Source organism: Protopterus annectens, chromosome 16.part0 (assembly GCF_019279795.1).
Source record: "Protopterus annectens isolate FY-2018-M chromosome 16.part0, PAN1.0, whole genome shotgun sequence".
In the NCBI taxonomy this organism is placed as follows: domain Eukaryota; kingdom Metazoa; phylum Chordata; order Ceratodontiformes; family Protopteridae; genus Protopterus; species Protopterus annectens.
In genome coordinates this window covers 746,928,627-746,956,435 of record NC_056750.1, presented here as the reverse complement: position 1 = coordinate 746,956,435, position 27,809 = coordinate 746,928,627, and the positions used below count along the sequence as shown (strand labels likewise).

The 27,809-nt window shown below is 39.1% G+C and overlaps 1 protein-coding gene across 4 annotated transcripts in view; it reads right to left on the bottom strand.

Annotated features, from left to right (window-relative positions):
- Window positions 1-27,809, bottom strand: part of ASTN2 (astrotactin 2) — a 7,150,955-nt gene that overhangs the window by 702,187 nt on the left and 6,420,959 nt on the right. For all 4 annotated transcript variants that reach the window (XM_044057931.1, XM_044057932.1, XM_044057933.1 and 1 more), the window contains one exon: window positions 8,614-8,755. In XM_044057931.1, coding sequence (XP_043913866.1) covers window positions 8,614-8,755 — 142 coding nt within the window. The remainder of the gene's footprint in view (window positions 1-8,613; window positions 8,756-27,809) is intronic.

Below are 27,809 nucleotides of genomic sequence, written 5' to 3'. Positions count from 1 at the left end.
TACAGCTGGGGGGGGCTGCGTCCAATATCACAAGCCGCCACTGATCTACTCTGTATTATTCTATGATCAATGCCAGATTCATGAAGTTGTGTGAAATTGGTATTTATCTACTGTTGCCATATGAAGTCTTCAATGTGCAAGTTTTCACTCAGAATTTTGGTTACCCGAGGGCATTTGTGACTTCATGCTTTGCTATGCACAACTTGGAAATGCTTATCTTATATAATCTGTAGTATGCACATGAATTATTATTTATTATTTTATTTATTTACATTTGTTGACCGGGCGTGTCCGACTGGACGTAAGTCCATTTTCAGCGGAGGCTCGGGGAGAAAAGATCCACAGTTAAAATATACAGACAGTAGTTACACTGGATTTACATAGCAATTAACAATTTGATCAACATAGCAATTAAAAATTACAAACAGTTACAGATGAAGAACATAGTACATCAGTAGACAACTAGAATCTTTATCATCTGCGAAGTACATAACAGACATTAATAATTGTTACAAAAAGAAGTTCCTGCTGTATAATAAGTAGTTAGGCTTATGAGCATCCGAGCTTACTATAATCAAGGTAGTTAGTGGGGTGGAAAGAAACATAGTGGGTAGACAGGGTGGGTGATATCAGAGAAGAAGTTGCAAGGGCATAGCCAGCATGTTTTTAGGTGCGCTTTTAGTAAAGTTTTGAAGTGGGTGCATGATGGAACAGAGGTAATTGTGGGTGGGAGGGAGTTCCATAATTTGGCTATGGTGCAAGAGATAGTGCTTCTCCAGCAGAGTTATTGGCTTTAGTGACCTGTAAGTGATTTTTGTTGCTGGATCTTAGTGGTCTGGTGGTGCGATAGGGTTGGAGTAGATTCTGGAGGGATGGGACTTTTAGTGGATGGTTTACTAGTTTGTGGGCAAGTGCAAGTTGATACCACTGAAGGAGGAGAGAGAGTTCAAGCCAGCCCAGTTCAGCAAGTGACAGACAGTGGTGACTACGGTAGTATGCCCCTGTGGCGAATTTGGTGATTTTGTTGTAGCAGGTCTTGAGCTTGTTTAGATCGCATTGCCTTAGGTTGGTATATATTGGAGAGGCATAAAGTAGGATAGAGATAAGGTGGAAATTTTCTACTGAAATCTTTGATGCTTTGGTGAGAAGTTGCTTATTTCTGTATAACGCTCCTAGTTTTTTGTGGGCTTCTTTTATGGTCATGGATATGTGAATGTCAAATTTTAGTTTATTGTCTATTTCCACTCCTAGCAATTTGGTGTGTTCTGTTGGGTGTATAGTGGTGTCTTTTGCTGTTATGTTAAAGTGAGAGTTGTTTTGAATATGTTTGGTGGGTTGGAAGATGAGTAGTTTAGTTTTGTTTCAGTTGTGTATTAATTGGGCATTGGATAACCAAGTTTCAACAGAGGAAAAGGCTTCCTGTGTGACTTTTTGCAGTTTGGGTGGGGACTGGGCTGAGCAGATGATGGTCGAGTCATCTGCGTATTGTATGAGTGTGCCATGTTTGGTGGCAGAAGCTAGATTATTGGTGAAAATAGAGAAGAGTAGGTGTATAAGGATGGATCCTTGGGGAACCCCTATAGAGACAGGTAGTTGGGGAGATGTGTCATTCTGCCATACAACGGATTGTTGGCAGTCATACAGGTAACTCTGAAACTAGTTGGTGTCTGATTGAGAGAAGGATAGGTTATTGAGGACAGAGATGAGTTGTTTGTGTGGGACCATGTTGAATGCTTTAGATAGGTCTAGGAAAGTAGCAGAGGAGAGAGAGAGACATTGTTTTTATGCTGAATGATAGTGTTAGTAAAGGAGAGTAAGGCAGTGGTGGTGGTGCTATGGTTTGGTTGGAAACCATTCTGAGTATTGGAAAGGAGGTTGTTAGTAAGGAGGTAGTCTGAGACCTGAGAGTGAATGCATCTCTCTAGTATTTTGGAGAGTGGAGGGAGAATAGCTATGGGGTGGTAATTGGCTAGTTCTGTGGAGGGGCCGCCTTTGTGGAGGGGAATTATATGCGATACTTTCCATAGTGTGGAAACATAACTTTCTGACAGAGATCGGTTAATCAATATGGATACTGGGTAGGCTAGAGCATCAGCTATGATTTGTAGGTATTCACTTGGGAGGTTGTCTGCTGCTGATTTGGTGGGCTTAAGTTTAGTTAAGAGTTTTTTATGTTGGAGGTAGGAACAGGAGAAACAGAGAAGACAGTGGGGAGATTACTATTTAAAGGTGTGGGTTGGAGGGGGCGGGGCTTGTGTTGTCTAGCTAGTGATAGTATGGTTTGTGTGAAGTGTGTGTTGAATGAGGTAGCAATATTTGTGAGTGAGGGATGTTAGGAGGAGGGGTATTGACTTTACCTGGGTGGAGGATGGAGTTTATGGAGGACCAGAATTGTTTGGGATTGTGTTGGGAGGAGTCTACGGCAGACTGGTAGTACTGGAATTTGTCCTGTTTTATTAGCTTTTTGACTCTATTGCGTAGTTCTAGGAATTTCTGTCTAGTTGAGGGGGTTTTGGTTTTGCAGCAGTGCTCCCACGCTTTATCCCTGCTTTTCATTTCTGACTTAGTGGTTTTCTGTAGCCATGGGGAGGGTTGTGCTTTGTTTCTGGAAAGTCTTATGGGGGCATGGTAATTAAGGATGCTCAGAAGGTAGTATTAAAAAATTCAACTGCATCATCAAGACTGAGGTACTTTAGAGGATGCCAGTTATGTTCTTTGAGGGATGAGATGAATGTGAGTGGGTTAAAGTTTAGTTTTTTACTTATTTGATGGTAGAGGACAGGTTTAACTTGGTATAGATGTTTTTTGAGTAGGAATATTGGGGAGTGATCACGGAGGCTATCCAATAAGCAGCCTGCTATATATGACTGGGGGCTCTTACTGAGTAGTCTCCAATCCAGGGTAGTGTGCTTGTTGGAGGTTTTATTTATCCTGGTTGGTGACTGGACTAGTTGGGTGAATCCATGAAGGTTTAGATGATGGGTTGGATGATTGCCAGTCAAAACTGACATCACCTAAAATTATAGTTTTTTGGGGGAGATGGTGGGTAGTCCAGCTGAGGTGGTTTTCTAGTGGAGGGATGTTTTGGCCAGGTGGGAAGTAGCATCCAATTATGTTGATGGTTTTATTTTGGTTTATTTTGAGGTTGGTATATATTATTTCTTCCTTGCCTATTTGTGGAGCTGATGATTTTAAGATCTGGATGTTTAGATGCTGTTTAAATATTATAGCATTTTGGAATAGTGGACTCCAGATATTCTGTGAAAGATTGGTAACTACATTGTACTATTTGACTATGAGTGAACTGCTGCATAATCATTTTTTTTTTTTTGCATTTTTCTTCCCACCTTTTCATCATTTTTACCAGCCCAGCCCTTGCCATTCCATGCCTTCCCACTTGCTGTCACGGATCAAAGGCAACAGGGCTTGGCAAGTTCTGTCCAAGGGTGGGTCTTACTTGGCCTACCGTGTTTCTTCCCCACCCTCCCTTTTTGGTAATGTGGTATGGTCCCTGGGAGGGTATACACTGTAGGCTTGCAGTGTATCACCCTGCCTCTACAAGCAGCTGATCCATGCCCATTGCCATCTGCTTATCATGCCTCTTCTGGCGAAGTCCCTGGCCTCCACCAGGGATCGTTAAGAAATGCCCATGTACCACCCTGTGTGTGTTGGACATGCACATCCATCTCTGTGACTCTGTCAGTCTCCAGAGATGCTAACTGAACCTGGGTTGCCTGGGTCATAGACAGGGCTTTATCCCTCTATGCCATTGGAGCTCACTTGTGTTATAAGCTGGAATCAGCTAGACAGCTGACAATAGGAAATTTCAAAGATAATCCACTTTATCTTCAATAACAGCGATAACTACATAAAATAAAGAGAATCTGACTGAAATTAGATTATACTATCTAAAATAATGTGTCAGTTATCTATGATGAAGCTTGTGAAGTTACGTTTTTTGACCATGCTGAAGACTGGAGGGCTAGTCTATATTTAAGTAATCTAGTAGTAACAAAATCTATATCTGTTGGTTTGTTGATGTACTTGCAGAAATATATAATGCTACACTGTGTGATGATGGAGGAGGTATACCATCATCAATAGGGAACGGACTAGAGGGCTGCAAAGACTCCTCACCTAATTCATTGGCTAACATGACCACAGATGCAGAAGGTTCCTCAGCATTTGCAGGGTCCTTCTCCATTTTCTTATCTTTGCACTTCTTGGGCAAGGACCTGGCTGGAGGAAAGTCATGTGAAGAAGCCCAAGGACTTCATGGGGGCTGTTAGGACTTCTGCCCTATACTTAATGTTTTTGAGTGAAACATAGCACAATCCTGACAACTAGAAATAATGAGGCCCAAAACAAACAAAAGGAATGGAAATTTTAATGTGGGATTTGCTTCCCATACTTTAAGCAGTTATTGTCCTTTTTAAACACTAATTAGAATAAATTTTCCCCATGGGATACTTATCTGAAAGCAAATTGTAGGAAACTCTTGGGAAAAAAAACAGCCGACCAATGGACTGCAAGTGTTAGATAAAAAAGAATAGCACATCAGATTGCATAGCTAGAAGGATTGAGGAAGGCACCAACAGATACTGCTCTTATACCCTGACATTTAGATTTCAGTTCTTGGATGTCCGTCAGCTAGGGAATGATATAAAGTAGCTGGGAATCAGGATGGCCACAGGCTTCTGTATGACAAGAAGACCCAAGAATCAGTACTGCAACACTATGATGAACTTCAGTAATGAATGTCATTAAAGCAAATTCTAAATTAATTTCAACAGAAAAAAAAATTACAAACAAAGTTTGTCTGGAAAGTTTCTAATTTATATAATGAATATTTGATACAGTCTGAGTTTCTTCCTGCTATCATGATTCCTGATCTCTCAAATTTGAGAATATCATAGGTAGAACTGACAAATGCTAAAATGATATCATTTCACATGAAGCAGTGGTTGGACAGAGAAGGTGCTGGATGTCTTAGCTTGACCATGCGGTTGAGATCTTAACCCTATTAGCTGTCTTAGCAGGCAGTCTTATTGGGGATCTGGAGAGAGAGAGAGAGGGAGAAACCAGCCCCAGACTGACTGTGATCTGTGTGTGCTATTAAGAGAAATTGTACTTTCTGTGTGTGTCTTTGTCATCCTCCCAATGTGCACATCCCAAACTGGTGTCAATTGTGAGGAGTGTGTGTGTGTGTGCACGCACGTGTGTGTGCTCACTTGCAACATAGCTCTGGCTCTCAAGTGACACCAACTGTTCAGTCATCGCTTATTTTTCATTCTATTTTTGCCATGTTCCATGTTAAATTCTTAATTTTATGGAAAATCACCAGGGATTACAATCAGTCAATAATGCCATTCATTAGACTTTCTTTTAAGTTCATAGTACTGTATATGGCTGCAACATCACTTGTTCTATTAAGTTTTTAAGTGAATTAGAGTGGTCAGTCAATCACCTCTGAGCAGTTAATGAACTGCTTCCTGCAGTCAAAAGTACAAGGTTTGATTTCTTCCACATCCATTTGCCTACTTTGCGACTTTCAGCGAATCCCTTAACCAAACAATGCGCCAGGGTCAACACTGAAAAGGAATACTTTGTATAATGGGTTTACCCTGTTAACAAGTATATTGGAAAAAAAAAACATTTAAAATGTTTAACTTTTTGGGGACTATGTCCCCTGTTCTTTGAGCAAGGAATCAGAGAGATAATTTGATCTTTTCCTTGTAGAATTTGTATTTTTCCGAAACTGGTGTGGGTTGCAAATATGGAATAACAAGCATGTGAGTTTCAGACTAGGTGTCTTTCAGAAAATACTTGCTAATACAAATTTGTTATTCTAAGTCTATAAGACCAATATTTAAAATTAGTTCTTGATTTTGGATCTTTGTCTGTGGCTCTTGAGGTATACCATATACACAGTCATACAACTAGCTATAAATGAAGGTTACAACTCTGTGCAGAGTTGGATCCAGCACTAAACAAGCTATGCAACTGCCTAGGGCTTGCTGCTGGCTAGGGTCCCCGGCCATATTAATAAAAATTGTTACCACATTAAAAAATAGATTTTTCTTCAGTTGATAATTTGTTTCTTGCAGAGCTCTTTAAAAAGATGATTTGGGCTGCTCAGTCTCTCTCATTTGCTCTGTGCCCAATGAAAAACTTCCAGGAACTGGCATAATTTATTAAACTGCAAGTATGGCAGCAACAATAACAAAGCATTTTTCTTTATCTTACTACAGAGTCCTGAGTGCTACAGTAGTATGAAATGTTTTTCATTATTACTGTATTCCGGAGATCCAGGAGGAATACAAAACATTGTTTTTTTTTTTTTTTTTTTTTTACAGTAATGAAATGGGAGAATCAGTCTGGACGGATGCAATGGAGAGAGTAAGACAGCAAGATAGAAAGTGTGTGTGTGTGGCCACTCGAGTGTGATGAACAGGAAGGACACAGGGTTATGAAAAAGGCAATGCATTTTATACAAGAAATGTAAGAGTTTATGGACAATATTTTGGTCAGAGGGCAATGCAGGTTTTGAAATATTGCTATAACTGGATCTATCTATTGCATGAAACTAAACTCAGCTAAATAATGTATATTCATTTTACAGTACAGTAATGGTACACTTTTATGGTATGGCTATGTAGGTATACATTTGTTTACACCACAAGGATCCGAATGTTATATGTTGTGTCTGCTAGGAGCATGAAATTTACACAGCTGTTCTCAGCTCCCTGTATCATGACTTTATGCGTTTGCAAATTTTAAGTGCTATGATTTCAGATGACCCTCTGCACTGACTTTGAAAGATGAGAGGTATGTTTGACCTAAGACTTTTCAGGTAATATTACTCATAGCCATTTAAATGTTAAAACACAGTTGGAATTTGAAATGTGGTTACTCCACAGTCAGTTTTACACTTGGATATTAGAAGTAAGTCGTACATTGGTAGAATAAAGTAAACATTTTTCCTTCTACACTGTGTATTTCACCACGTGTAGACTAGCCGCTATATGTGTTTTTATACCAAGTGCATTTTACACATGGCAATCAAGCATACTACAATTTTAGCCACTTATGAGGTCACTCATATAAACTAAATGCATATCTAAGTTAAATGAATACATATATAATTATAATGGAAATGTGAAAGCTCCCACTTACATACACCGCAAACACATATTAAAACATTACTAATTATACACACAATACTGCACTACCATTTTAAAGCAGTCCACATACAGCCACACAAACAGAATCCTGGTCAAAGAAAATGAAAGAAAGAATAGGCAATGGACTGTTTCTGGCACAGGATTGTTTCTCAGTTTTGCTTTTTAATCCAGGACATAGCTCAGGTAGGTCCATTTAATTCCTCTTGTCCAGATGAACAACCACTTTTTGTCTTCTACTGCAATCATGTGATGAGAGATACAATGTAACATTTAGGGCAAAACTTCATTGTATTTGTCATGAGGAAAACCAAAATGACTCTCTAAATTTTGAGACTTTCAATTCATACAAGCAATAAGGACATTCTCTTAATGTACATAAAGAACAGATTGTCTATTTAAAACACTGGTAACAATTGGAAATATGAATATGTACAGGCTTTATAATATAGCTAACAGAAACGCTAAATATAAAGCAATTATCCACATTCACATATGCACATAAAAAGACCATTTTCATGTACATATTTAGAATTATCTGCATAAAAAGTTTTTGTCTTTGCATGTTTTGGTGACTGAACAGAGTCAACATTTAAAGAATTTATTTCATTCATCATGAGTTACTAGAAGTACAAATCTCCTTTGTGAACAGGGTAGCAGTAGATGAGTCATGTGATATCCAACAAACATATGTGTACATTTGAAAGTCAAATATGCAAAGGTATGGCTCCAGAATAAACAGTTATAAAAAATCCAAGGCAAAGTTTATTCTGGAGCCATACCTTTGCATATTTGACTTTCATTGGGTTTCTATTTTTATTGCAAAGGTTATAGTTGTTTGTTTGGTGAGTTTTTTATTCTTTTACATGTGTACATTTGCTAATGGAATATTTTAGCAGAACCCATACGAGGAAGCACAGACAGGCATCCTCAGCTGTAGCACCTGCATGCACAATCATATTAATAACTCTTATGGCTGACAGAATATCACGTGTACTATCTCCAGATGACAGGAACATAGACTTGGCTGATGGTTACCCACTAGAGGAGATTCAATTACAATAAAAAAAAAAACAACTTTTCTTACTGTTGTTTTGCTGGATTGATTATATCAGTATGTAAAAAACTGGTTGATGTTGTTGCTTCTCATAACAAACACATGGGCAAAACAAATGACTGCTGTCTTTGCAGAAAATAGATTATGGCTTTGTTTTTCAGAGTGTTATGTTTTTTCTCAGGAAGCCTATACTTTCAGGGATGATTATCATGTGATATTGTTTCAATGAAGAAACTTTAAACAGCAGTTCCATAGCATGCAACTGTATATTATTTCTAATGCATCTAAGATGCAACATAGTTACTATCACAGATTTAGACAGAAAATAAACTTAATTTCAGCATTATAGGAGCATTCAAAAATTTATTTTCTTACTTGTACAGGCTGTCTGGTTCCAGGCACTTAAAAATCAAGGAATACATGATTGCGTGAGTGGAGTCTCCGTGACTCCTTCCTGCCACCACACAAGAAGAGCCAAGGCCTGACAGTAAATCATCTGAGAAGCTCAGGGATTCTCCTGAAAAAGAAAAGAAAACAAAAAAAAAAGACACCAAATTTTAAGGTGCAACATTATATACAAATGGTAATGCAAATATTGCAACGAAGTAATATTTTTTACTGCACTCTAAAAATATGTTCCCAGTACTGGGAACCCAGAATGACAATTGTTCTTTTAATGGACCCATGACATTTGGCTGAATGCTCCTTTTGTTGAATGACAAGTGATCAAATTCAAATGGTTGAAAGCCCTTTTAACCTAGCTGTTTAATACAGAAGTAGACTATGTAGAAATATATATAAAGTAGCTTTATCTGAGGGTTGACGTAACCAGTATATAACCAGTGCAGGTGTGGTATCTATTTGTGCACTGACAGCGATTCCCTGCATGTGGTATTTTTACTCCCCCCTGTTGTGCAATTATGCAGTTAGAATATATAAGTAAGAAGGGTATACGGGGATCCTCACATGGGACTATAGGGGAGGGGCTTGCTCTCTGCAAAAACTCTTTTTGAATAATTTCCTTGGGATGATTTCACTGTACGTTGTTTCAATTATTTGAAATTCAACTAAAAGTTGTTTTAGTGTAATTGGATTGTATCCATTTGTTTTCAGTCATTCAGGATTCAATCGAATAGGCATTAAAACAAGTGTCATGTTCTGTTTTTGGCACAGATTTGTGGGATGCAGAAAAGTAACATTATTTACCTGACATAACTACAATAATGGTGGTAGTTTCAGTTCAGGGCTTTAAATTGCATTGTGTATTATTTATGATTGCTTATTTATTTGTGTCGAGTGCCCTCCATAGATTTAAAAGTAGACATAAAAGTACTTACTTATATTTTCATTACTGACATTAAATTTGCTAAGTTTGCAGTTTTAGCATAGGCTTCTAAAGACAAGAGATGGCATCTTGTCAAGGATCTCATAAATAACTGAAATCAGGGAACAAAATCTAACTTTGCGAGTATTAAACAAATAACTATTCAGCATTTAGCTTAACGACTATTTCTTTTCACACTGTCTTTCTAAATCCCATGGCCTAATTTTGGACTGCTATGAAAAAAGAAAAGACCAGCCACTCACTTGAACAGGCTACATTTGAACATAGCTGGTGACCAGGGTTTAAAACAATTACTTGCAGATATACATTATTGAAAAATAAGGAACTGGGAGTCCAAGGAGCATTTCTGACTTCTTAAACAGAGATATGTAATTCAAATCAATATGTCATAGCTGCACCAAGATTAATGGCTTAAGTAAATCCTTCCAATTATGCAGCACTGTTCTAAAGTTAAATAACTCTTAGATAAAGAGGTGGGGGTGCACATATCAACTCGAAGAAGTACAGTTTCTGCACGAGTTCTGCTTTTTCGGGATGACAAGTTCACCATAGCAATATTAAAACCCACATATATGTCTATGTACAAGGAATAGACTAAGAGAAGCAACAAATTATTCTTTTCCTTGGCTAAAGACATGCTTCCATATTTTCCCTTTTCATGATTATCTGCTGGAAAGCAGTATAGTAATTGGTCAACAGTTGTGAATCTTAACAATTCAATACGTGCTTGTAGCACGTGTGGTGCTACGGGATATTAACACAATCAAAGAAACAAATGCCAAACAGCACCTCAAAGAAATTTGAGAGCTTAGCAGCCAGTCTGAAATCTCACAGCAAAAAAAGTGCAAAGGGCATCATATCATGTTACTTAGTAACCTTCAGTTGAAGATTGGTCAGTTGGATCTACAAACCAGTGACCTAGAGAACCAGAGTCCTAGAAGGAAACTACTACTAAAACAGATCCCAGACGGTAGGGGCACATACTGTAAGAAGATGGTCAGCTAGACAAGGAAAGAGACCCAATACTGAGGGAAATACCTTTTTACTTTTTGACACTCTTCTGCCTGCTAAACAACAACTTGATGTGATCAACTGACCTAGTCTTACTTCACATGGTGAGTGTCATTCACAGCCCATTCATTCTCCGTCAGGCAAGAGATGATTTCATCATCCTTGTAGCCAAGAAGGCATTTTTTGATATGTGGTCTAACACCTGCTCCAGGTGGTGGTGTGGGCTTCAGCATCCCTGCTATAGGATTTCATATGCTCCTCATATGGAGGCATGCCTACTTCCTGACAACCCCCACCCACAACTGCTACAATACTGGCTTGGGAGGATGCACTCACATCACTTCTCACCTGTACTCTGTTCTCGGGGACATTGGCTTATAGGACTCCCCTGAAGTGACAGGTGAGAGGGAGAAGCCACCATAACCATTGTTCCTAACTGAGTGAGCTAATGTAAGTCACATGTCTCTTGTCCACTACTTCTGGCATCTTCCAGCTTCCCCGTGCCATTAATCAGTCTTAGGTCATCTGGTCTGTAGTCAAGACTTTATTCCTGTGTGCCACAGTCATGTTAAATATTTAACTTTAGTTGTCATACCGTTGAAAGAATACAGGGTATGTGGAATAGTGTCAAATGCAATACTGCTGTCTATGGATTCTATAACATCAATGTAGAAATTAACAAGATTTGTCATTATTCATAACCGTCTCTGACTAAATCCATGCTTATTAATGTCAGTAATATCAGTAGCTTCTAGTAACAAAATGACATTTTCAAAGCACTTTCCTGTACTGCTAATTGGAATAAATGGCCTGTAATTGTTGATATCTGCACAGTTTCTTCTATTAGGTACTGGAGTCACAATAGCTTTCTACAGATGTCTGGGTACAGGCCTTATGTTAACCAAGAAATATCCATTAAGATTGTCTGGTCTAGCAGGTGCATCTATGCTTATTTTTCCAGATACATACATCCTTACAGCACTGGGATCATCAGGTAAAAGGCAGCACACAGAATTTCCACTGCACCGATAATGTCTAATATATCAGTGCCATTATCCATGAGAATGGGTGGTATTCAGAATCACTTAAGCATGTGCACAATGCACACTTGTGCAAGCTGCAGGCATTTAAACAAAATGCAGCTCACAAAGCAATGTTGCACATGTGCAATTCTACAAACACTGCAGTGGAAGTGTATGTAAATGAGCGCATAATGAGATTTAAATGAGAAAATGAATGCAAATGATACGATGTTACTGGAGCTCATTTTCCCATCTTTTGTGAATCAGAGTGGCAGAATGCTATACTAGGCAAGCAAAGCCTCTGCCGGTCACTTTGCCATTCGTGAAGATATTAGGCTTAGCTCCGAATTTCATTATTTCATGCTTTGATCTACTTATTGCTTTTATTTTACAACCTGTTGTGCTTTAGATGCTGAGCCCTTCAGTAAATATCTTTACTTTTGCTGTCAGTACTGCAGATGAATACTTATAAGAAGGTTACCTTTCTATTCTGCTGCTGATGTATTTCAAACATTATACTATGGGGCTAATGAGTATGTTACTACATTGCTAGAATGCAATGCAATGCAATGGCTACCAATACAGAGTGAAAATAAAATATATTTGAAGTTGGGTTTCTTTTTCCTTTTTCTTTCTTTGTTAAATATGGTCACTGCTGTCCACATTAATATTCAGTACTGTACTGCACTGTGCTGTACTGTCATATGTGCAACTTCCCACTTGTCAAAGCAGTGATGACTCAAGGCAGATGTTGGGTTGGGGGACATGCACCTACCTGCTCATAAAATGGTACAGTCAATGTTGCTCAGTAGTATTTACTCAACTGCTGGGTTTTGAATGGGTGGGCACATACAAGTGCAAGATGTTTGTGGGCATACTGTTTGGTTTAAGGTTCAGGAGGTATCCCATACCCTTAGGTGTCTTGACAGGCCTGTACCTGTAACATGACATTTACATACCAGGTTAGCATGCAGCTATTTTTTTAAACATACTGCAAATACATGCATTGTGCTAACAACTCCTTTTTCTTACCCCATTTTGTTTTCCAACACAGGAATACATTGAGCTCAATTGGTGTACCTACTACAGGGGTCTGGAGTAGTGGATTATCTGATCTTGTAACTGTTTTCCTTCCATTTATTAACTTTCTATTTATTTTTCATTATTTACTCATTTCCATTATATTAACGTTTACTTTGGTCCCATTCTGTCTCCCTCTACATGTCCAGAACAGCCCGGCATAACTTTTTTCAGCCCTCCACTGCTCCATCTTTCTGATCCTGACTATCCATGTATCCCAGGACTGTCTCATGAAGGATACATGGTGACTTCTCCTCTGCAGTCAGCTCAGGGCATCATTCCCAGCCCAGATGTAGACAGTACCAGAGGCAGCAGGTAAGAGGGAACTGGAGAGTTGGTGGGGGAGGAGGTAGTTTGTAGTGCATTGGGCCATGCTACATTTGTAGTTGAGCCCTGGTTGAAGACTCCAATATACAGCTCCCAAACCAGGAAGGAACTGGCTTATAACACAGCCCATGTGGAATCCCAAAAAAAGAGGTGAGCAGGTATTTAAACTACTTTATGGACACTTCTGACTTTTAGTCTGGAAGAGTATGTAAATACAGCCCAAATATACATTTCAAAATATGTATTGTTCACACCATGTTCCACAACATATTTTATAGACAACTGGAGAAGCAGGGGGACATCATGGCAGGAAATGCCATTAAAGTTCTAGTAGGAGAAAAAAGGCAAGATGGAAAGAGAGGAACATGCAAGAGCAGTATCACAGCCAGGGTAGTATCTAATCTAAAATTATGAGCTGGGACAGTACAAAATAAAATTATTCATACCTTATCACAAACAGGCTATGGAGGGCAGAGGAAAGAATCACTATGCTAAACATCAGACATCACTATAATCACACAGATTATGGGGGTGGCAAGGCACCCAGTATCACATGCACAGTTGTCAAGCAGAGTGACAAACGACTGCAACGTTACACTTTGGGGTAGGGTCATGGGAGGTGAATTTAATACCCATGTTTTCTGGGAGGTTGAGGTGAGTCAGGAATTATGCCCTCTAGTGGTGAGGTCATATTGCCACACACTGACCATTGCCAGGTTCCAGCATGCTGGCTTGCTGTGTGTGGGTTTGAACTTGTCAGTGGCAGGGAAGAAGTGCAACTATGGGACAATGTGCATGCAGCCTCACGGGGCATCTCATGTGACAAGTCTAAGGAGTGGCTTTGCTAATGATCTGGGCAGCATCCATGACAGGTGTTGACATAGTGACACTGATGTCTCACTAAGAGCCTATGGCTTGACTTGGGATAGCCTTTGTCTGACCACTTGGCAACCAACCCCCCTCCCCAAGCCCAGTGAACACAGGGCCAGTGAAAGCAGACGTGATGGCAGTTGTTATCTGTTTCATGCACGCACCTTATTGACCTTAGCAGCATGGTGCACTCCATGTCCTTACTGACCTTAGCAGCATGGTGCTCTCCCTGTCCTTACTGACCTCAGCAGGAGGGTGCACTCCCTGTCCTTACTGACCTTAGCAGCATGGTGCACTCCCTGTCCTTAGTGACCTTACCAGCATGGTGCACTCCCTGTTCTTAGTGACCTTAGCAGAATGGTGCACTCCCTGTCCTTATTGACATTAGCAGCATGGTGCACTCCCTGTTCTTACTGACCTTAGCAGCATGGCACACTCCCTGTCCTTATTGACCTTAGCAGCATGGTGCACTCCCTGTCCTTAGAGACCTTAACAGCATGGTGCACTCCCTGTCCTTAGTTACCTTAGCAGCATGGTGCACTCCCTGTCCTTACTGACATTAGCAGCATGGTGCACTCCCTGTCCTTATTGACCTTAGCAGCATGGTGCACTCCCTGTCCTTAGTGACCTTAGCAGCATGGTGCACTCCCTGTCCTTAGTGACCTTAGCAGCATGGTGCACTCCCTGTCCTTACTGACCTTAGCAGCATGGTGCACTCCCTGTCCTTATTGACCTTAGCAGCATGGTGCACTCCCTGTCCTTAGAGACCTTAACAGCATGGTGCACTCCCTGTCCTTAGTTACCTTAGCAGCATGGTGCACTCCCTGTCCTTACTGACATTAGCAGCATGGTGCACTCCCTGTCCTTACTGACATTAGCAGCATGGTGCACTCCCTGTCCTTACTGACATTAGCAGCATGGTGCACTCCCTGTCCTTACTGACATTAGCAGCATGGTGCACTCCCTGTCCTTACTGACATTAGCAGCATGGTGCACTCCCTGTCCTTACTAACATTAGCAGCATGGTGCACTCCCTGTCCTTGTTAAAAGACGAGGTTATTGGGAAGGAACTTGTCTCTGAAAAATGTTTTTGCTTCTGGGGTAAACAATGCTGAAGTACACAAGCGTTATCAGAAACCAAGTACGTTCATTCCTCCTTCGCACCCTGTGATACAAACTTTTATTAATGTTTGTGAACGAGATTTTAGATCTCTTTTTTCTAAAGGTACTAATACTCAATTTTATAATTTATCAAGCAATGAAAATAAGGCCTTACATGAACTAGTTAATATGAATTCCATTGAAATCAAGCAGGCCGATAAAGGTGATGGAATTGTGTTGCTTGATACGGAGTTGTATTTACAACAAATGAATGATTTACTGTGTGCATCTGATACATATCAATGTATTTCTTTTGCAACTGTTAAAGGTATTATTGACAAGGTTTCTGTTTTAATTTTTGATTTACTATGACAGGTATGATAGATGAGGATTTATTTACATTTTTTAACACTCAGAATCCTATTATTCCCAGAATTTATGGCCTTCCGAAGATACATAAACGTGCCGCCATACCACCAATGAGACCTATTGTCTCAGGTGCCGGATGGTATACAGAAGCACTATCCATTTATGTAGAAGGCAATTTACATACATTACTTAATGACTGCTACACCATTCTCAGAAACACCAAAAGCTTTCTTGAAAGACTACATAATAGATTAGAGACTATCGATTGTGAGTATATGTTGGTTACTATGGACATCGAAGCATTATTTACATCTATACCCAATGACTGGGGAGTTGAGATGATTAGAGAGTTTCTCAATATCAATCACTCTTTTGATAATAATAAGATTGAACTTGTATGTGCCCTATTAGATATCTTAGAGAACAATGTTTTTGTGTTTGATAATGAGTTCTTCCTTCAGAAGGTTGATGTGGCTATGGGCACAGCGTGTGCCAATAACTACACCAACCTAGCTTTAGTTTTCTGGGAACAGTCTCATCTCCTGACAGAGATAAATCCTTTTTTTGAACACATTCTCTGGTATGTCTGATTTGTGGACGACGTATTCTTTCTGTAGAAGGGAAACAATCAAGAATTGGATGAACGTGTCAAATACATTCACACTACTACTAGGTTTTTGAAATTTACTTATCAATGTTCATACAGTGAAATTAATTTTTTAGATGTATTAGTTAAAAAATCAGAACAGAAATTGAATATTACCATTTACAGAAAGCCCACAAGGAAAAATGCTCTGTTGCACAGGTCCAGCATGCATCCTAGACACATTTCTAAGAACGTTGTCAAAGGACACGTTTATAGGATTTTGAGACTACACAGTGACGACCGAGCAGCACAGCTAGCTCTGGAAGTAGCTAAACAAGAATTTTTAGATAGAGGATATAGTGCACAAGACATTGACAGTGCCATTACTGTAGCCTGGAGGCAACGCAGTGGCAGATGCAAACCATATCTCAGTGAAGGTCAATCTTTGGATTCAGGGCAGAGACTGGAGTGCAACACCAATGGTTTTAGGGTTATTGTGCAATATTACAGTGATATTAATGAATATACCAACATCATTAAAAAAACGTTGGAGTATTTTAGAAGAAACACCTGGGTTGACAGACAAAATTGGAAAATCCCTCTTTTTTACGTTTAGGAATAACATCTCACTGAAACAGCATCTGTGCAATAAAAAGAGATCACAGCATACTGGTAAAAATGAACGCTTTGGCACATTTTCTTGCAAGCATTGCATAGCCTGCCAACACATTCATGTTAGTACCAGTTATACCCATCCATCTTTAGGCTTTAACATTAAGAGCAAATGCTTTGCCAACTGCAGAACTTCTAATGTAATATACTTCTCTTTCTGTGTGTCCTGCCATTCATTTTATGTAGGAAAAATGAATAGAATGTTCAAAGATAGAGTGCTTGAACATATTAGGGACATGAAAAATAAGAAAGACAGCAGTGCATTAGCTAACCATGTAAGCTGTGAAGATCCTACACATATTTTTAAATTTTTTGTGATACAAGTAATACATCCTGACATCAGAGGGGGCAACATTGAGAATCACACAGAAAGCATTGAGCAAGAATGGATGCTGAAGCTTAATGCTGAAAACCCCCCAGGTTTGAATGGCATTGCTTCCCTTAAACCTTTTCTCAAAGCACATCCATTGCCACATAAATTCTAGTAACCTGTCCTTGGAAGCTTTAATTTTTAGTATGATATATACAGAAATGGTTAGCTTGTTGTTATGTGCAGTGTTACTGTTATGTGAAATACTTTCTCTACTTTTATAAGAGCTTAGTAAGGCTATACAATGCACCACATTCATGTGTTTTTAATTTAACTAATCATGACAATTTTTTAATTAACTATAACCAATGACGTTAGCAGTGCTGATCACCTGACATGTCTTTTATTTATTTAAATGTTTTATAGAATTTTACTAGCTGTCTGATGAAGCCACTTGGTTAGCTGCGAAAGCGCTTACCTTTTTGTTTAAATAAAATCTTTGGTGTGTGAGCTTTTAGTGCAGTTTTTATTCTATTTTACCTTTCTAAACATACTGGAAAATATTAAGATACAACCAAACACCCTAATACTGGGTGATTTCAACTACCCTGCCATTAACTGGAAAAACTACTCATGTACCAACACCTTTGCCCAACGGTTCTTGGAATTCATAAATTCCAATGCCCTGGATCAACTAAGCCTTAGTCCCACCAGGGGTTCCAATATCCTAGACCTGGTCATTACCAACATGGGAAATCGATGCTCTACACCTATGGTCACCCCATCGTTTATCAGGTCTGACCATAAGCTAATCACCCTTGACATCCACATCCCAATCCCACCCACCCAGTAAGAAAACCTCCGTAAAAAACTTCTCCAAAGCCAGCTTCATGCTACTCAAGTCAGAAGTGACAAACTTCATGACAACCATGCAGATGGGAACTGAAAGTTCGACTGCTGAATTCTACACTAAGGCACTGTACGAGCACATCCACTTATGCATGAATTGTGCCATCCCCAATAGAACCAAGATGCTCTCCTCCATAAAAAAGGAAGCCTATCTGGTAGTCCCTTGCCATAAACAACTTTACAACAAAAGGAAGAAACTGTTGCAGAAAAGAGGAAAATCCCAGGATGAAAAAAACTTCCTTACCAGCCTCAGTAAGAAATTGAGATCTCTCATAAAATCCTCCAGAGTTAGTTACGAAAATAAAATTGTCAAAGATTTCAAAGACAACCACAAGGCATTCTATAGCTATGTCAAGAATCTAAATGGCAATGCTCAGATCTGCTCTCAGCTACAACAGAATGGCATTAAATATACTGATCCCAAGGAATATTGCCAATATCCTGGCAGATCAATTCAGTGCAAACTTCACCCACCTCTCACCCTCTAAAGGGCCCATCTCAATACCGAAAGATTGCCAAATTCCGATAATAACGGCCACACAGGTAAAAAAAACGCACTCTCCAAAGCTAAGAATACAGCATCCATGGGACCAGATGACATCCCAGGCTGTGTACTACATGAACTACAAAATGAACTGGTACCTCACCTAAGTGTCATGTTTAATCATAGCCTCACCTCAGGCTTCGAGCCCACTGTGTGGCACACAGCTACTGTTATCCCACTCCACAAGGGTGGATCCACCTTGGATCACGGGAACTACTGCTCCATCAGTCTGATGAGCCTGATCTGCAAGGCCATGGAACTTATAAACAAAGACATTGGCAACCTTCAAACACTGGACCCCATGCAGTTTGGGTTTGTGAAGGGCCGATCATGTCTTCTAAACCTGATTGACTTCTGTTAATCAGACTCCAGAGCAGTGGACAAGGGTAAGGTGGTCCACACAGGCTATCTGGACTTCTCCAAGGCCTTCAACACCATCCCCCACTCTGGAATCATACATAAACTTAATAAGCTGGGCATTAATCCCTATGTCACTTGATGGGTTGCCAACTGGCTTACTGACAGAACCCACACTGTAAAAGTAGCAGACTCCAACTCCAGCTCCAGCAAAGTGACAAGTGGAGTACCTCAGGGTTCAGTCCTGGGACCGCTCTTGTTTGGCATCTACTTCTCTGAAGTACAGGCCAACACTAAGGGACTCTGGCTAACAAAATTCGCAGATGACTGCAAACTGGGAACCATTATTGAATCCCAAAATGATGTGGATATTCTACAAAAGGGCTTTACAGAAACAGATGCTTGGTGCTAGAGCCATGAGCTCAAACTCAATGCCAAGAAATGTATAGTTATCCCCTCTGGGAAAAAAACATGTACCCATGAATTACCATATAGGTGGCATTACACTAAACACCAAAAGTGCTATAACAGACTTAGGGACACAGGTGGACAGTGGTCTCACCTTCGATAACCACATCAACACAAACAGTCAGGAAATCCTTCTATGTGGCACACCTCATCACTAAGGGCTTTTCAGCCAGAAAAAAGGAGGTCATCGTCCCACTGTACTCATCCCTCATTAGACCCATTATAGAATGCAACGCCCCATTTTGTATGTACCTCTCAAGACATCTGCAACAACTGGAAAGGCCGCAGAAATAACTCACTAAAAGAATCACAGGCCTAAAGCAGATGCCCTATACTGACCGTCTAAAAAAACTCCACCTATACTCTGTCGCATATCGTCTACTCAGAGGCGATCTCTGTTTAAGATACAAGGCCATGTCAGAGCTGTTGGACATGCTACACAAAAAGAAATCCCAATTCCTCAGACAGACACGCTCCGGGGATCTAAACCTTGTCATCACAATGAACAAAACATGCTGTAGGGATAGGTTCCTGACCCAGAGACTCACCAGACTCTGGCATAGACTGCCCATACATGTCAAGCAGAGCACCTCTTTGGTCCTCTTCAAAAGGAACCTTGATGATTGGATGGGAGATAGGAAATTCACCCTGGGGATCATGTGAGTCACCCTGCTAGACAGGGGTCCAGAGAAGTAAATACTGTGGGAAGAAATAGCCAGGGAATTGTTATGGCTTGGCTTGTATAGGCCCTAGGGCTGATAGCCTAGTACCAACCTATGAACCTATAAACTATTCATAAGCTGCAGTTAATAGAGATGACATTAAACACACTGCGTACATTCTTTAGAACAAAGTTGACAACCTAACATAGCCTAGGTAAAAACATATTTGATCTTTGTCTATGAAACAGATTTCAATACTGCCTTCTTTCTGAACATTGTCAAAATACGCTGGTGGTGGAAGGAGGAGGGGACTAGTTCAGCCTGCAGTAGTGCGGGAACAGAGCCAGGTTTTATTTAGGTAATCTTTTAGTAGGAGTTGGAATTTGGAGAGTTTAGAGGCAGATCTAATTTGCATAATGATAGAATTCCATTGTTTTAGCAACAGAGAATGAGTAGAGACTTTGGCCAGAGGACTTGTGAGGTTCATATACGCTGAGATGACGATGTTCATTAGATTCAAGTAGTCTATTAGGGTGACTGGAATAAAGAACAGGAGTAAAAGCAGTACAGTCATCGGCTTTCTGAATAATGTTGTGTGTTGAGATAAGCTGCATGTAATCTGAGTGGTGGGGCAGTTCAAGCCAATTCAAAGCCTTAAGGGCTGTGGTATTGTTTGTTGGTGGCAAATTTTGCAACCTTATTATGGCGTCCCTCCATCTTATTTTTAACTGTAGTCTGAAAATTAAGGTTGGGTACACCATATAGGAGAGTTGGGAGACAGTTGGTAGTGACAAAAGTGGTTTTAGACGTGCTGCTAAGGAAGATTTTATCCCTGTAGAATGTTCCTAATTTTTGGTAAGTCATTTTTTATGTTATTTTGAACATGCAAGTCAAATTTAAGGCCATCATCTAATAACTCCACAAATTTACGTATAGGAGACTACTTAAATTTCAGTTTTGTTTAGTGAAAAGATTCTGAAATTCACTTTCTCAGGCATGTGTAATTTGGGGAAAAATAGGAGTAACTGTTTTTTAGGGCCGAGTAGTAGATGAGCATTATGGAGCCATTTTTTAGCTGACAAAAAAGCTTTTTGCATGACATAGAGGAGATGGCACAAGTTATTAGATGCCCATGTACGTGTAGAATTATCATCATATTGTATAAGAGAGGCTGGGTCTATGCAACTAATGGAGGTGGTCATTTTTAAAGATATTTCAAGATTTTTAAAAAGAAGGGGACCAAGAACAGAACCTTGGGGCACACTAGTGGAGATGTAATAAGGAGGAAACAAGTTTGTGCAAGTCCCTATATTTGTTCCTGGTGTCAGTGAAAGATAGGAGGGCAGTATTTGTACTGTGTGTTGGGCGGAAGCCATGTTGGGTGGATGCATGGGCTGTTCTTGTGGAAGATAATGGAGACGTTGCTTATGAATACTTCTTTCAAAAATTTGAGAGAGAGGTGATAATACTGAAATAGGCTAAAAGTTACAGACATCAACCGAGATGCAACTTTTATGAAGAGGGATAATATAGGACTTTTTTCCAAAGTGAGGGTACAAATATTGATCTGCTGATAAGGATAGAGACTGGTTTGCTACTGCATCTGCAGCTATCTTTAGGTATTCAGGTGGGAGATTGTCAATTGCAGTTGAGAAGGTTTTGAGTTTAAGTAGAACTTTTTTTTATCACTGATGTTCTCCGTTGCTGGCAATGGATATTATATGGTAAACTAGGTTCAGATGGGGATTCTGGGGGAGTAAAGAAAGTGATAGTGTGTGTGGTGTATAGAAAATGTTGTTTTTGGTCTAAACATTTTGCTGAATTACTAGGTTATTGAGGGGTTGGTAGAAGCACTGGATGGGGTGATTAGTTTTTTAGTTAAGGAGGTAATGCTTTTCATGAAGTAGTTATTGAATAAGGTAGCAATTTCTACTAGAGCGATATTATGAGAAGGGTTGGCTTCCTTGTTTAAGACTGGATGTAACAGGTTATGTATTAATGTCCAGAATTCTGAGGATCCGTTTTGTTTTAAGATCTGCATGGCTATAATATTATTTTTTATCTAGGTTAATTTGTTTTCTACTCATATTGTGAAATTGTCTGTAAAGCTGCAGGTTATGAAAGTCTTAAGTTTAAGTCGTTCTTTCCAAGCTTCTCTCTGTTAGACATTGGAGCTTTTGTACGGGTAGTGAACCATGGTGCATGGTTAATTTTTTTTCTCTTTTTTGCAGAGTAGGGTTTGCTGCTTAAAGTATTTAAGTATAAGGTATTAATAGTATTAACTGCCTTGTCGAGAGGAAGAGTTTTTAGGGCAGAGCAATTAAAGGCTTTCAACGTATTGATGAAGGACTCTATTGAATTTAGAAATGTTTTAGTTTTTTTTTTTTTTTTTTAAGTTGGTGAGTATTAGGTTGTCAGGTAGTACTTCTATGGGTATAAGCTGGAAAGTGGTTGCTGAGTGAGTCTGGATAGTTTCCAGAAGTTGTAAATTTACTAGGGACAGAGACCAGTATCCAGTCTAGGATTGTACTTTTACTGTTAGTATTATTAAATCTAGTGTGTGTTTTGATAAGTTGTGTGTAATCATACAGGTTTATACTTGCTGAGGGAAAGTCTGATGTAAAGATTTGCCAGTTAATATTTACATCTCCTAGTATATTTTTTTCCATAAGGTAAGTAATTAGTTGTCCAGAACAGGATTTCTTTCTAAAGCTGTTACATTATTTCTAGGTTGGATATAGAATGTAAAAAAAACATAACTGTTTTTTAGGCTAGCCATCTGGTTCTGTAATTCTTGGCTCTAGATGATCGTCACTGTTGAAATGATACCCTGACTCCATGTGGAAAAATGGGAAAAAGGGGTTGTGGATGGATAGATGTTCCTTATTGTTAAGCTTTAGCAGTGATACCAGTATCTTGGCATTTTGGGATGTGGTGTGAAAAGGGACAGGGATTATATGACTTAGTTAAATTAAGACTACCCCTCCTGCTTTCTTGTAAGGCCTATCAGATCTGATAATGCTGTAGCCTGGAGGGTGTAGTTCAGAATCATTAATGTTAGGCTTAAGGACAGGTTTTCTGTGATAGCAAGAATATCATGGTTATACTGTAATATCCAGGCATGCAGCTCTGTAATTTTGTTAAAAATGTTACTGAGGTTGATAGACACAATATTCATTTTTTTGGAGGATAAGTGGGAGAAATATGGAGTGAGGGGTTTGATGTGCTATTTTTATTATTATGGTTAGGCAGTTGTTTAATGATATGACAGTACAGCTGGGTAGGAGGTACAGTTTGAGGTGGTAGATGAAGAAGGGTTAGTTAAGTCGCAATTTTCTAGGACTGGTTCTTTATTATTTAGATTAGCTGGTGGGTTTTTGGGGCCTGTGTTTGGATGGATATCACCACACTGCGGAATTCTTAAGAGGTGGTCTACGGATTTAGAGGGGACCTGTATTAGATTTATTTTTCAGTAGACTGCAGATAGTGTGGTATTTTGTGCTTAAAATAAAGTCAAGGTGAGAGATTAAAAAGCCAGGAAGATATCTTTGTATAGCTATTCCTGATTTCATAGTGTTCTAAGTGATCTGCAGTTGGAGAGGTATATAGAGGTGAAAGTATACAGTGATAGTTTATAAAATAGGATGTTAGTAGTAGCAGAAAGAGACATTATGCTTGGAGAAATATTTGAAATGTCAGTGGTTATACAGAAGTGGAAAAAGTGAAGTGTAGTATGGTGTATGAAGTGGATGGAGGCAGAGGTGGAATTAATGAAGAGAAGTAAATGGAGAAGATTTGTCTGATCAGTTAAGTTAATTCTAATTATGTAATAACAATAATGGAAATGGAGGAGTATCAATGAAATCTGAAGCCAGTCAGAAGCATAAAGATTAAAATATAACTAAGGACACTAATAATGACATTTAGGTTGATGTAATAGTATGAAGAGCAGATGAGACAAATATATTTTTTGTGATTGTGCAGATTACAAGCCTGTGAGTGGTTATTTGTGAGGTTGTGTTGCTTCTGGTGGGAGGAGTTACAAAGCCTGTGATAGGCCCCTCTAATGGAAGTGATATCAGGGGTGGGTGGGAATAGGGGTAAGGTAAACAGCAAAGTCAAGCGAAGCAACACAATATATTGTGGGATCAAATTGAGTCCTGCAGGAAGGCAGCTATCAGTTGGGATTATCAAAAGGTAAGTAAAAATATCTTAACAGACTAGGACACAGCAATAGCAGTGGTACTATTAAAAACTAACAGCAAAAATGTTGGAAGTATTAGCACAAAAAACAGGTAAAAGTACATCAATGGAAGGTAGAAAAGAACAGTGTATCGAATAGCAGAATGAGGGTGCTAAAGGAAACAGAAGTAGGCCAGCCCAAATTGGAGGGGGGGGTAGACAGGGAGTTAGGAGTGAGATATATGCAGCAGACAGGGGACAGGCAGCAGCCAAAACTCAATAGTAACTCACTGTGCCTTACAACTGAGAGGCAAACTGAAATGTGTCGAAAGTACAGCAGTACAATAAAAACAATACATGGACTCAAGTAAAAAGGGAAAATGATATGGAAGTATTCCTGACATACCTCAGTATTCATAAAATAAGGTGATATGGGAGAGTTGCACTCATTCTAAGGCAGCAGATACCAAGGAAGTACCTAACTGAACAGTTACAATATAGGGAAGGTCATTACCTAAGGCACTTCTTTGTGACTTTTGACTCTAATGCCCTCTTGGCTGAGATCTCAAATGGATACCCAGTGAATTCACATTTACACCAGTCCCTGCCAATCTGGACTCAATAATGTTGGTCTGCAGCACCATTACTCAAGAGACACATGCCATGTGTGTGCAAGTTCTACTCTAACACTTCATATTCCTGGCTAGTGATCTTTTAAGGCATTTTCTTCCTTGGCTGGCAAAGCCAGTACATGAACACCCAAGGAAAAAATGTGTCAGTCAGTAAGAGTAGGGTGCAAATTTTACAAGAGACTCATTTGTATAGAAATGATCATGTGAATGTTGCAAAGGCAGAATGGATATTCAGCAGGGTATCAGTGGCAAAGGAAAATGGAGGTAATAATATTGATTACTGTAGTGATAGAGAATAATGGTCTATTTGTGTTAATAAGGCGTTCATGGCAGGGAAGGAGTATTACATGGGCATGTATTTATATTCCACCTAAAATTACAGTTATAGAGGTTAAGATAATCCTGGGGGAAATAATTAGCTTCCAGCAGAAAAGACCACTTATGAGTGGAGAATGGAACCTGATTTTCAATATAGATGATGTATAGTGGGGGCCTAGAAGTGAAAAGTTAAAAAAGCATAGAATTCTGAAGAAATATGTGAGCATGTTTGGAATGGAAGATGAGAATTTGCTAGCTGGAGCTCAGACATAATTTACATATTATTTCTCAAGGTACAAAAACTGGGCTAGATGGGACAGAAATTACATTTCACCGGAGCAGGTGTATTTAATTGAAAGCTTTGAAACACATCCAATAACTATTTTGGATTATACACCAATAAACAGTAAGATGAAGGTGCAGGGAAATTAAATAAAAATAGGACACTGGCACTTTCGTACTTATTTATGACAAAGTGGGGAATACAAGGAATAGGTAGTGGAAATTGTTCGAGAATTATTAGGGTAGCTACACATTATAAAAGGGATACGTAGCGAGTGGGACAAAATGAAAACAGTTCAAAATATGGCAAAAATAAGACACAAAGAGATGGAAAGAAATACTATGAATTATTTACAGGACTTATTAAACGTTGCAGAGGAAAATGAATCTCACAGAAGAGGAGAAGCAATTGCTGCGTGCTAAAGGGAAATTAATAATAATATGCATAAATTTAGAAAGTTTGCTGCTACGCAAGTACTTTTTGTTGACACCTCCAAAACACAAAAACTTTTAGTACAATGGACTTAAGCAGCAATATTAGAGGCTTCCTATTGAAATGTCAGCACTCCAAATGCCAGGCGCTGCCACACAGAAAAAAGTCTGAAAATGTAGAGGAGTAAAGCTTGTACACTGCTCTTCTCCTTTAAACTTCTTTTTTTTTTTGCTGGAGGGCAAGCCCTCCAAGCCCCCAAAGCTACATATACTACCTCTGAGAATACTAAACCTCAGAGAAAAGGAAATATTCTAAAAACTGGACTCCTCAGACATAGAATATGCAAGTCCTTTTTTTTTTTGTTTGTCCATTCAGTTTCTGTAGAGCAAGTCCTGACATTTCATACATATGTAGAAGGAGTTATTGTCAAACTTAGGGTCCTATGACAAGCAAAATAACCAGAGATATTTCAGAAATTGTATGCAAATTTGTATAAAGTAGAGGACTGGGGAAACCAAGGTAAGGCACAAATGGAAATATTTATAGAAAAATTAATTATTTCAGGTTTAGAAGAAGATGATAAAGCTAGAAATTAGCTTGTGAATTTGGCAAAGAAAGGACACCATAGTGGACATAAAGCAGAGTATCCCAAATAAAGTTTAAGGGTGGAATAATACTAATTACTACAGTGACCAATAGTGACTAGGAGTGTACAGGAAACACAATAATGGTATATTTGCCTTCTTTGCCAGTATGTGTACACTTGAGAGTATAACATATCAGTCAGCAAGTGCAGGGTGCCCATACTAGTACTATTGAATACTCATTTAGATAGAAATAATATATGAATTTGCCAAAGAATGGATGCCAAAATGGATATAAAGCAGAGTACTAGGGAAAAATGGAAAGAATGCATGTCTATGTCTGTGGGGAGGAAATAATAGTGATTGCAGCTAGCTTAAATAGGAAGTGATGAGATAAAACGGTGGTATATTATAAATCAACAGAAAAGTCTGCAGGAACATACGGTATTCCTGTGGAGGGTCTGAAATTAAGAAGGAAGACATTGACAATATTTTAAAAGAATGGACAGTGCAAGCATCTTGGAAGAAAGCTTTGGTGGATGTATTACCCAAAGAGGGTAAAGACCCTTCAGACCCAGTTTCATATAAACCAATTTTAATTTTAAACCACACTTATAAAGTGTTGATCTCTATACTATTTAAGAGAAAGGAAAAAAGCTGTTGTCAAAACTGAAAGCTATCAATCAATGTGGTTTTGAGTTTGTGGGTAAATCCTTATACACCCACACACAGTCATGGATTATTGCTTAAATATCTGCCACTTGCAGTCTACTCTTTCTGAGCAAAAGTAAGTATAACAGGAACACCTGGTTACTGGAATATGATACATTCTGTCACTCTCTTACATAAGGCAATAAACAAAATATCTTCACTCCCTAAATCAAGGCTCTGCTGCCTATGCACATAAAATTGTTATGAGGTTGTGAGGACAGGTGTACTGTATGGCTCCTCCTACATACGTACAGCCAGATTTTGTTGTTTTCTCCAAAACAATCTTGTTGATGCTCACATTTATTCTAACCTTGCTCTGCTTTCTCAATTAATGGCTTAATCAGGACATTGATACTAGTTGTATAACAAAAGTCTATCTATTTCAGACAAGCCCGTTGATGACTTTTGTAAAATACAAATCTTTTTTCTTCTCATGTACACTCTTATGTCTATGCTTTTGGAATTATTTGCACAGCTGGAAGATACAGGCCCTTTGCCTAATTACTGACATTTGGGCTTCTTAGCCATAACTGTGTTTCTGTATGTGCCTTAATACAAATAAAATTATAATGGAAAATGGATTTGATTTGTTCTGGCCCTACTCCTATTAATAAAGTTGTTGCCTTTACCAGCCCAGCTGCATGGTATACAAAGCATAAAGCCCTTACTATGATCAAGATGACTTAAGTTCTAAAACAGGAGGAAGCAGATGAGAAAGGCTGGGAGTTTGTAGCTGATAATGTATTTTTTTCTATCATGTGGAGAGTTATTTGTGGTCCAGTCTGTTGGTCACCAC